Raw genomic sequence first — 12,509 nt, 5'->3', positions numbered from 1 at the left:
AGAAACATAGTTGTAAATGGCTGAAGCATCCCAAAATAATTCAGCAAGTACTATATGATATATATATATATATATATATATATATATATATATATATATATATATGAGATAGAACTGAAAGGTCTTTATACTTCTGTGCAAAACATCGTAAGCAGAAAGAAGACCTTATACAGTCAACATACAAAAATCTAACAATTTAGGTTATTTATAGCTCATTGTTGCTATAAAATGTTCACAAGAAATGTGTTAACCTACCTAGATCCCATCCTAACCGTATGTGTGTGGTTCCTAATCCAGGTGGATCAGGGCTGTGGTTCCACTCAGTCTTTGGCTTCAAATCCCCAGAACAGCAGATTCAAAATTATTATAACATTCACCTTCAAAAATCTCCTGGATATGTGGAATATTGACATTTCTGGATAAGCTTTTATAAATTGAGTCATTGACCAAAGTGGCTCCATGGAAACCACAAGAGATCTTAGGCTATGTCCAAGTCAATTGTAACATCTTATTTCTGAAGTCAACATTTACATATCTCACGGAACATAGAAAATTTGAATTGGTGCCTAACTGCAGACTTCAGCCCTACTGACTACTGTTCATAGCAGTAGAAGGTACTTGGCCTGCTCTATAGGAGAATCAACCTAACAGGACACTGACCTACATTGGTGACCTGATGGTGAGATTGGATTTATAGCCCACTCTATGAATGTAGCCCAAGCCTGAAACTACCAGATTCTGAGACAAGATAGGCCTTGGGATGATGGGAAAAGCAAATGTCCTAGGACTCTTTTACAGGGGTCACAAATCAGATCTCCTGGATGTCAAATATCTACATAATGATTCATAGAAGAAAAATAATTTTATGTTCATCTGTCAGCACAAGATGAAGAACAGTATTGACAGATTGCAGCGATTGGAAATTTGAGGACAACTGTGTAAATGAATATAACAACCCAATAATTCTGGATGACATGCCTATATATGCACATTAATCTGTACCTCACACAACTATAATGAGCGAAGCTTCTTGCAAAATATGGAAGGTGATATGGAGACTCTCAAGTCTATGTAGCATGAAAGATGTTTGCACATTCAGTCATAAATGTGTTGTCTCAAGCAAACTTTTTCCTCTGGACTCGGAGACAAATGCAGGGGAAGAGACAGGAAGATTTTAAGACCCACAGGTGTTGAATGACTACAAGGATAAAGTCTTTTTCAGACACAATTGGACTGGTGCACACATGAACCCAGTATACTGTGTAAGTAAATCTGGGGCTTGCACAGGTTCAAGCCGCAGGGGATTCTAATACTGAGAGGGGAGATTGGGCATGGATACTCAATCCTAAACAAGAAACTATCTGCAATTGATACTTACATGCAAAGGAAAAATAATGTACTTCAGTGAAATTTCACTGGCTGTATTAAGCCTTCTCCACAATAGGTTTTATGCCTAAGACCAATACAAAATAAGCACATTGTACATTTTATACATTTTGTCATACATAATTTTATTCAGGCATTTTTTATTGTTATTCTTTTGTTTGTATATAGTCATTTCTGATATGGTGTTTTGTGTGCTTGTGTGTGTGTGCATGTGTGTGTGTGTGTCTGAGAGAGTGAGTGAGAGAGAGAAAGAGAGAACTTTTCTTTTGGTATTTAGTTAGGAAGTGAATGTAATCTAGGATTACTTGGGAAACAGATAAATTATGATCAGAAATTATTGTTTAAACACTAATATTTCATTAAAATATAAACCCCCTACAAAATCATGTATCAATTTTATTTCGATAAATTAGGACAGTGTGGATAGGCAGAACATGGTTATTTATGATATTGGCATGTGAATGAACAACCTGTTTGGAGTGTTACCAACAATTACTGTCAGTTGCCTACTATACTATTGATCATTTCTGTCTTCCTTCTCTGACAATACCCAGGTAGGAATCTATGGATATTTCTCTATGTTTCACTGCTCAGATGTTTCTCAGAACATGTTTCTCAGAACATAATTCTGGATGACATGCCTATATATGCACATTAATCTGTACCTCACACAACTATAATGAGCGAAGCTTCTTGCAAAATATGGAAGTGATAAGTGCTCCCTTCCAGACTTAGTCAAGCATAGATACAGTCAGACAGGTCTCTGTTACTTACAGGAAAGATCATATTTCAGTGTCCATCAGCATATTGATTGTTATCCTATATGACATCATCAACATTGTCGTCTTCTGTCTTCATGGCTCATGTCTCTGCTGCAATCCTGGTGTCATTTCCATTTACCCCACATGATGTCATTAAGAGAGTCTTCATGGCCCATGTCTCTGCTGGAAATCTGGTGTCTTTTCCAGGCGGATCTCTTAGATTTGCACTCTTCCCACAGTTGTCCATTTTCACTTTCTCTAAGTAGAGCTGTCTCTCATTATCAGTTCTTGGAAACACAGACCTACTTCAATTATAAATTCAAAATTGTTTCAACTACTAAGAGTCACCCAAGTTCTTATATGCATCAATATTTAATTATTTTTGTTAATGTTCTCACTCCTCTGTGAAATTGTTGTGTTCTGTTTTCCTGCCCATGTTGTATTGTGAATGCTTAGCCCTCTTTAGTTAGAATCAACAGCAGTCACCCATTTCAGCAATGCTGGGAAGAAACATCCTGCACACAAAAGCATCTACGATGTACTACATATATTGTACATGTGAGCTTGACTTCAACAACTCTTCTTTGAGTACATGAGGCAGTCAAAACACTTACATACAGAAATGGAATATCGAGTACCATGAGACACTTGAAAGTTTTCAATGCAGGAGATACTTGTATAGGACTGAAATGCATCTGTCTCATAGTCACAGTACTTCCATCCAGACAAACCCATCTACACCTCAATATGCAGGATATTTTAGGGGAGATTATGTGTGCCTACAAGTCACACAGGTATATGCATGTGGACAAACCTATGACCTAAATCTATATCTATATCTATATCTGTATCTATGTTTATGTCTGATTCCACTCACTCCTTGGAGCTGGTAGTGGATTATTCAGCTCCACAGCTGTCATTCACTAACCTTATACCAAGTCCATCCAAGTCTCTGAAAATCAATTGCCATGACTTTATGTGAATAGAGGACTCTGATCTTGGAAAAGCTAGATTCAGAGAGAACACAGCCACCATTTAGAGCCAGAAAGGTAGATGAAGAATCTTTTTTAAATTTTTACATAGAGGTGTACACCCCACCCATAATACAAATGATGAATTAGCAAACAGATTGCACCAAGTCTAAATTTCCATAAATTCTTATCACTTCTCAAAGGTGGAAATACTTTCTGTAGTTGGGAACAGATCTGCACGTACCACATTTGTTCATATTCCAGGAGTTGTGAGTGTACTGTCCTAAGCAATTCTGGATCCCATCCATCAATTGTTGCTGTCTCTGTTCACTCCCTTCATCACCAGTGGTCACTGATAAAGCTTCATCTAACTGCCCTAGAGAAAGGACTGTGGTTCATGGAGACAGATTTTAAGGCACAGCTCATCTTCCATGCATGAAATCTCTACTCAGCATCATCAGGCACATTACTAAGAAGATAAATAAAGAAGAGTCATAGTGAGGTGTCTGTATATTAGAACTCATACAGTCCTGAGAAGCAGCAGGGGGCACTGTGGTTCCATCAATCTCTGGGAAGTAAAGAGCAACAAAAGCAGTAAATGATGTTGTACATTGAGTAGATTTCAACAAACTCTAGATTTCATTGCCATTACGTTCAGAGACAGTGCTGTAGCTGACATGTGAGATCTCCATGCTGCAACACTGCAGAGGTTGTGTGTTAAATAAAATCCATAGTGACGTCACCAAGATCCAGAATGGATTCATACAGCTGCTGGATAGGATAATAGTTTATGAAAGAATTATCGGTAAAGGTTAAGGGTAGTTGAGCTCCAGAACCCTGGGCAACATTTTGGGAAAAGTGTCCCAGGAGTTCCCAGCTCACATCAGAGGTGAGCACATTCCTGCTGATCACTGGTGTGGAATGGACAGCAGCCTCCACAGCTCTGTGCCAGTGTCTGATGGGGCCAGGGAGGTCAATGTGTCTCCTCAGCATCATAAACATGGTTGACCATAAGGAGGTTCAGATGAGCCTTGAACCCTTGAAGTGTGGTTCACTCCAATGTACCCGGATGTGGTGACTGGATTCTCACTGGGATGGAAGAGCGCTGTCCACACAGGGGCTGGGATTAAGCAAGGAATTTATTTCTCCAGACAGGTTTAGGAATTGAACCTCATTCTCCCTGTCCCTGACTAACATGGAAAAACTCTACCTGTTCTGTCTCAAAATGATCATGTTTTCATGGACTAAATGCCATTCCCCATGATTAGATAATTTACAGGGATATCCACACAACCAGCAGGACTGCATTAGTCCTCATTTGACCACAGTTTCTGAGCACACAAGTTCTCACAGTGGACTGAAGTGAGATTGTCCTCTACCTTGTAGCAGCAACTATAGGTAAATCCAATACCAGAAGCAGGGCTGATGGGGGGCCAGAAACTGAAGTGATCATGCCATTCTTCCTGTAGGGGATGTCCCTTGTTAGGTTCAGTTGCAGATGTTTGGAGTTGTACTGGGGAGTCCTGTAGATTCAGTAAAATTTTCCTGCAAGGACTTTGACAAAGATAGCTTCCCAATTTTGTATATGAATTGGCTGCAGCAAAACCTATACATGAGATAGCAATGGTAGGATTGATACTCCCAAGAATTGGCCAAACAAATTATTTACAGAACATTCAGGGCAGAGTCACACTGACTGCAGACACAATATCCAACACAGTCCAAATGGAGCTCAGCAGGTTGAAGTCTGAGGTCTCTGCTGTCTATTACTGTTCAAACAACAGTGTCACAGCACACATCTGAGGTGTGTCAGAAACCCTGAAGGGGTAGGAAACTAACTTGGGGTTGAGAGGACAGGGAATAATAACCTGAAGACTTTCTCAAACCTGTGGTCAAGTACTGAGGGAATGAACACACCATATGCAAGATTCAGAGAGCAGGAGTTTTAAATTAGTGAACTTGTTGCACACATTCTCTTGTAGTTGAGTTTTTGTTTACCATATTTGAGTCAATATTTTATAGTAGAAATATCGTGATGTTACATCATCAGCATCTGCCCTGGAATCCAGGAAGAACTAAATTATACTTTTCCTCAGAGAGGATTCAGACTTGGCCCTAAGCATCCTGCTGTCTCTCCAAGGTGTCCTCTACCTTCTTGTTTTCTAGCTGGACTAGGTCCTTATCTAAGAATTACCCTGCTCATGAATACGCAAATCATGTGAGACCATGGTGGTAAATACAGGGATGTCCACACCACCAACAACACATGATCAGTGTCCTCTCCATAGTCACTGAGATCACAGGTCCTCACCATGGGATGGAGCTGTATCATCCTCTTCCTGGTGACAGCAGCTACGGGTAAGGGCTCCAAGTTCCAGACTTGAGGAGGGGCCATGCACTCAGGCGACAGTGACATCCACTCTGTCTTTCTCTCCACAGGTATCCACTCCCAGGTCCAACTGCTGCAGTCTGGGGCTGAGCTGGTTAAGCCTGGAGCCTCAGTGAAGCTGTCCTGCAAGACTTCAGGCTACACCTTCACCAGCTACTATATTGAGTGGGTGAAGCAGCGGCCTGGTCATGGATTGGAGTGGATTGGTAGTATTGATCCAGAAGATGATGAAACTGATTATGCTCAGAGGTTCCAGGGCAAGGCCACACTGACTGCAGACACATCCTCCAGCACAGCCTACATGGAGCTCAGCAGCCTGACATCTGAGGACTCTGCAGTCTATTACTGTGCAAGAGACACAGTGTTGCAACCACATCCTGAGTGTGTCAAAAACCCTGGAGGAGCAGGAAGCTGCCCTGTGACTGAGATGACATAAAACATCAGCCTGGGTCTTACTCAGAAACGTTCAACCTGAAAGCCCTGTTTCTGCCTCCTCCTAACAGTCTGTAGGAAGTTTTTCAATTTTTCCAAGTGACATCTGAGAATGAAGTGTTGCTGATTGAGTGTGCCCTGCGGTTCACCAGACCTTGAAGAGATCTTTATCAGTGACCACCTCCATGAACATGTGTCCTTAATGAAACAAATATAAGGAGCTGTGACAGCACATTATGACATGAGTGTGTTTGTGCCATGCGGTGTGTGTGTGTGTGTGTGTGTGTGTGTGAGAGAGAGAGAGAGAGAGAGAGGGAGAGAGAGAGAGAGAGAGAGAGAGATTGTGTGCGTGTGTGCATGTATGTGTGAGTGTGTGTGTGAGTGTGTGTACATGTGTGTGTGCACATGAGTGTGTGCAGTGCATGTATGCATGTGCGTGTGTGCATGTGTGTGTATGTGTGAGTGTGTGTGCATGTATCTGTGTGTGGGTTGTGTACATGTGTGTGAGTGTGTGTGTGTGTGTGTGCTTGTGTGGGGGTGGGTGGGTGTATGTGTATGTGTGTGTGTGAGTGTGTGCGAGTGTGCATGTGTGTATGTGAGTGTGAGTGTGTGTGAGTGTGTGTGTGTCCATGCCTGTGTGTGTATGTGTGTGTGCATGTGTATGTGAGAGAGACAGTGTGTGTGTGTGTGTGTGTGTGTGTGTGTGTGTGTGATTTAAATCAAAGAGATTAGAACTGTTGATAAAGTAGCTTGAATTACGCTATAATAAGAATTTGGCTAGGAAAATAGATCAGCAATATCAGAACAAACAAAAACGCATGTCAAAATTCAGCTTGATGTACTTAACAGCACAACAAATACTTTAGTAGAAGTTGTTACCAAAGATTCGTGGGGAGTCACTTTACCTTTCCTCATAATTTCAATTCTATATGCTAATATTTAAGTAAGTCTAATCTTGCATTTCTTTGTTAGTAGTAATCACATTTTTTATCAATTGAGAGATGAAGATGACCCGGATATCACACTGTGGAGTCCTCTGGGTAGAGTCTGTTACTCGCTCAATATTCTGGGCTCCTGCTCACATAACACTGGGCCAGAGCAGGGGGATCCTGACCTGATGATGTGACAGGCCTTGATGTCATCAGGAGCCCTGGGTGATCATTGCCTGTTTCCTGAAATTGGATTGTCTCTGCAACACGTTTAGATTGACACTGACTGACAATGACTGGACGTCAGTGTATGACACAGGATAACCCCAGCACCTCCATACAACACACACACACACACACACACACACACACACACACAGAGAGAGAGAGAGAGAGAGAGAGAGAGAGAGAGAGAGAGAGAGAGGGAGACACAGAGAGAGGCTGAGAGAGATTTTTGTTTTTAGAGGTGTCAAGCACAACTATGACCTCTACTGATTTTTGACTCTGCCATAACTTTTACATATCTGTATATAAACAATTATGTCTATTAGGCTATTTTTTTTGTTGTTCTGTTTTAATTAGGAGAACACACACACCTTGGCTCTGAAAGGGCTGAATATCAGGAAAATAATTCTTCCATTGATAGCGTGACTACAATCGGTCAATTTTTATTGCAGAAATTTCTTGTCCTCCAAAGCCCACTGTCCTCCAAAGCCCAATGTCTTATTGCAGCATAAAAGTTGGACACCATCATGAAATCTTTTGCTCAGATATAAACCACAGAGTCAGGATAGAAAGGAAAGAGGGGTTCACTTATTGTGACTTCTGAGGAAATGTCAACAGAAAAATTAATAGTAACATTAATGCTGGGTTGTTGTTAGATGTGAACTAGCTGGACTCGGGCAAAGTGCTTAGGGCTGACTTCTGTCGAGACAGACTGGATGTCTCAAGAATAAACAAAGCTTCCATTCTCCACAAAACTCCATCTTATTTCTGCCATGATTCTTCCCAGTCAAACAAGAATCCCAGGACAACAATTCTGACCTGTACAGTATTGCTGAGAATGTATAAATCTGTATACAAACATTTCATAGCAATCCATATGGAAGAGTGAGATTAATCAATTGGAGACCTTGTTGTATCAAAGAAAACACACAGGAACACAGTCTGAAATACCATTATAATTTACAATTAAATCAAGTCTACATGATAAATAACATTGCTAAGTATTTTTATAATGAGTCATCAAAAAGATAAAACAAAATAAATCAGTTATGCAGAGCCTGGGGAGTAAGTGCAGAGGGGCCAGCAAAGGTGTTTCCTGACTCTACTCAGAGTTTATTCCTCTCAGTTAACCACACACAAGGCCCAGGAGACCATCTCCAATGGCAGTTAGAACCCTCTCCTAGAAGGATACAAGATCAGTTAGTTCCTATGTCACTGCTCTGGTACTGCTACAATAACAGAAATGACACAAGTCAAAACCCTCTCAATCACTATGAAGACAGCTCAGTTCATTAAAGAATTAATTTCTCTATTGGGAAGCTAGAACCTGCCAATCTTGTCTCATGGAAAGGCAATTTCAAGGCTCTCCATGCTGTGTCTCCCCCATGATCACTATGGAGTGTCATGTCCTAGGGAGGGTCAGGACTGCAGAGACGCAGAGACATCAGAGCCAGACCCTAGAGTGGAGGCTTCAGATATTTCTCCAACTTTGTCACTCACAGACATGGTAATTTTGGTGTTTTGGAAATGTTTAAAAACAGTGAAGCCATGGGGAGGAAAGTTTCTGCAAAACCCAAGTAGTCTGGCAATGATGAGAAGCAAGAACCTAGAGGATTAGAAGGCCTAAGTATGCTAAGGAAAACAATGTCTGCCCAGCCGTGTTGAGAAGCAAGACCATGGTGAAGACTGCCTCAGATGTGGGAAGGAGCAAAGACAGCATGATGGCAGGGGAGGAAGGTCACAGGAAGAGAGTTTACTGTGGAAAGGTAGGAGCTACAGGACCTGGTGGTGCAGCACAGGCCAGTCCCTCAGGGACCAGGGGGATCTTCTCTGTGGGAAAGAGCAGGTCTAGCTGGTGGTGAGAGAAAGACAAGTCACTGAGGATCCAGAGAGCAGAAGGAAGTGGCTGGAAGTTACGAGGCCCCCTGGGTGTTTTAGGGAGGTCACAGAAGAGCTGTCTGTACCTTTGTGATGGTGAAGAGCTGGTCTATATGGTAGATGGGGTTGGTCAGTCCTGGTGGAGCTAAATCATGGACACAGGTATTCAAAAAGTACTTTTACCATTGGTCAAAGGATAGTCTCATTATATATAATAAATATATAATATATAATATATAATATATATGTGTGTGTGTGTGTGCTGTTTCATTATTTGACAATCAATTTTAGAGATTTAAGCAGGATATACAGTAGCAATGTACTGTGGTTTCAGTAGGATTATCTTACTTAATTTAATGTAATCATTCATTATTAACTGAACCTTATATAAAATCTCTTATATTTTTTTGGTTTTTCGAGGCAGGGTTTCTCTGTGGCTTTGGAGCCTATCCTGGTACTTGCTCTGGAGACCTGGCTGGCCTCAAACTCACAGAGATCTGCCTGCCTCTGCCTCCTGAGTGCTGGGATTAAAGGCGTGCGCCACCAACACCAGGCCAATTTCTTATGTTTTTATATTTTAGTTTTATATATTAATTTCCTATGACATTATTCAATAATCTATGCAAAACAAGAAAGGAGTTTACAAATACAAAGCATAATACAGACTAAAAACCTATATTTAAATATAAAAACATAAACTCATTCCAAATAAATAATCTTTTATTTTGAAAGACCCCAGAAGAGGTACTTTCGCAGAAGGAGACCCATACCCAGGAATCAGCGAGACCACGGACTTGGATGCAAACCACAAGAGGTATTATTGGATACACAGGTACCCGGGGCGACTTAGCTTCTGTGTGGCCAAGCGCGCCGAGCCAAGGGAGAGGGGTCCTTATATAGCAAAAAGCACAGTGCAGAAGCGAAAAGCATAGTTACAGGGATTCTATTGGACAATTTAATGAGGTACAGAGCATTTTCTCAAGGTCTGGTAATCAGGCGAAGCGGCCTTGGCTCTATCTCATCTCCCTCCACGTCTAGATGGCTGACCTTTGGACGGAGCGTTCCCCATCAGGCGGGGGAGCTGGGGGGGTGCCCTCTCGCCGCCTCACAGGCTCCTCGCTCGGCCCCAGCCCCAGGGCGCGGTGCCAGGTGGGCGGGCCGGGGTGAACTAGCTTGGGAGGGAGCCGGCGGCCGGGCATGTGGCATGTGGGTGCGTGCGCGTGCGGGAGTGTCACCGAGTGTGCAAGAGCGAGCGAGAGAGAGAAAAAGCTAAGGGGCGAGGTCTTTCAAGGGGTGCCCCCCAACATCTGCAATCGCAGCTGCAGCAGGGACAGCAGGATGAGGGGAAGCAGGGCAGTGGGAGCGCCCCGTTTCCTCCTCAGCCAACTCTCCTCCCGCCCCTACCAGATCCCCATCCCCCATCCTCCCCAGCCCATCCCGCCTGCTCCAGAGAGAACACCCAGCACTGGCACAGGCAGGGAAGACAAAGAGGCAGCGGGCAGGGGACTTGCAGAAGCATGCCGAGCGGGTCTTTCAATTTCATTCTTTTGCCATCTCTGTTCTTTTCTGACAGTTTCATATAAACAAATCACAAGTCAAAACTGATTCCCCTGCTCCAATGCTTGCCCATCATGCAGGGCTGGGGATGAACATAGAGCATCAGGCATGCAAAACACTCTACCAGCTGAGCTCTGTCCCCAGTACACTAAGTGACACATTGATGCTCTAAATGCCACTTTGGTCCTTATTTCATCACAGACATTTGGACCATAAACTGTCTCAAGTAAGCCTCACATCTCTCAGCTCATGATATAGCAGAAAGACATGCAAATTTTGTTCTCCTCTGCCAATGAAAACCAGCCCTGCCGCTACAGCTCTGACAGAGACGCCCAGCTCTGGACTCACAGGTCCTCCCATTCTGTGGTCATCACTAAACAGTCAACACTCAGCATGGAGATGAGACTGAACTGGGTTTTACTTGTGGTTCTGTTCAAAGGTAAATTATACATAAGGAGAAATAATGTGTGAGTGGACAGGAGTGAGAGGAACTGTGGACATTGGTGAGAATTTACTGACAAGATTCTCTTTTCACGGGTTTCCAGTGTGAGGTGCAGCTGGTGGAGTCAGGGAGAGGATTGGTGCAGCCTGGAAAGTCTCTGAAAGTCTCCTGTGCTGCCTCGGGATTCACCTTTAGTGACTACTACATGAGCTGGGTTCACCAGGATCCAGGGAAGGGGCTGGAGTGGGTTGCACAAATTAGAAACAAAGATTAAAATTATGCAACGTACCATGGGGAGTCTGTGAGTGGCAGATTCACCATCTCAGAGATGACTCCAAAAGCAGCCCCTTGCTGCTTTTGAACAGCTTAGGAGCCGAGGACACCGCCATTTATTACTGTGCTAGAGACACAGTGAGAGGACAGTGCCTGGGATTAGTGGACTCACAGGGGAGGTGATGCCACACTCAGTGACCCCCACACCCTAACAGGTCTCAGGTCTTCTGTTTCCCTGAGCACTGTGCACATCAGACACAGATGTGACCCATTTGTATTTTCCCTGATGCAGTTACTTAACCTGTAACTTTCATCATGGGGTCTCCTGTTAGATTTTGTTCTTCTAACTCCTTGTCTTTGTTCAAAACAGGCATGAACCAGTTACAAAAAACTCACCTGAGACCTAGGTTGTAACCCTGTGTGACAAGGTTAAGGCTGTTATTGAATGAAAACAAGAAATAAAATTTTTAAAAAAATCATGACTTGCAGGACGTATTGTGGAGGAGTAACATTATTATAGATATGTCAGAGAGCATAGCCAGAGGCTTGGACATCTGTGAGAGTCCAGAGTGGATACTACCCTGGGTCATGTGATGAGTGGGGGGAGTGGTAAGGGGAGGGAACACAGGGGAACTAGGTGAAGCACTCAGGACTCCCAAAAGAGATGAAAAGGACCAGGTCCCTGAAACAGTTGAATTATATCAGGAGAGCAGCTCAGGTAGGGGAGCCCAGCCCAGGGCTGGAATGTTTAGGATAGGTAGAAGGAGATGCCAGCCAGGAGGACCCTGTAAGAGGTAGGGACTGAGGGAGGCAGGGAGATATGGTGTCCACTTTCAGCCATGATATTTTTAATTGGCATCTCATTCATTTGTCCCAGGTTTGAAAGCTATCATCTCAGGCTTTTACTGATAATAAACAAATGATTAGGAGCTATGTGTAATCTTCTCTATGACTACTTCCTGCCACACTGAGGCATCATTGTTGGGTGGTGTAATGGTTGACTGTAATAGACTCCGTGAAAACCTGGATAAAGGGAAGTCAGGTATTTATTTGGGACTTACTCATGAATAAAAATAGATAGAGAACCACTGAGGTCTTCTGCCCAGAGATCTGGAAGCTGAGACCTGATCTGCAAACACAGTTGAGGACAAGAGCTCCCCTCTCAGTCTGCATGCAGCACCTGAGTCTCCAACAGGAAGGGGCTGGAACCTAAAAGACTATTGGGTGGGTGAATTCCCACAACAGGGTGGGGCCAATAGAAGCTGG

The 12,509-nt window shown here is 43.1% G+C and overlaps 1 gene segment (V, D, J or C); it reads left to right on the top strand.

Annotated features, from left to right (window-relative positions):
* Nucleotides 1-5,430: 5,430 nt before the first annotated feature.
* LOC113838591 lies at nucleotides 5,431-5,877 on the top strand (the record flags this gene model as incomplete). The annotated part of the segment is given in 2 exon segments: nucleotides 5,431-5,476; nucleotides 5,558-5,877. Coding segments are annotated over 2 exon segments (366 nt in total), but the record flags the coding sequence as incomplete, so codon positions are not given.
* Between the last annotated feature and the right edge of the window lie 6,632 nt (nucleotides 5,878-12,509).

This window comes from Cricetulus griseus, chromosome 5 (genome assembly GCF_003668045.3).
Source record: "Cricetulus griseus strain 17A/GY chromosome 5, alternate assembly CriGri-PICRH-1.0, whole genome shotgun sequence".
Lineage (NCBI taxonomy): Eukaryota > Metazoa > Chordata > Mammalia > Rodentia > Cricetidae > Cricetulus > Cricetulus griseus.
This window is presented reverse-complemented; position numbering and strand designations above follow the sequence as displayed.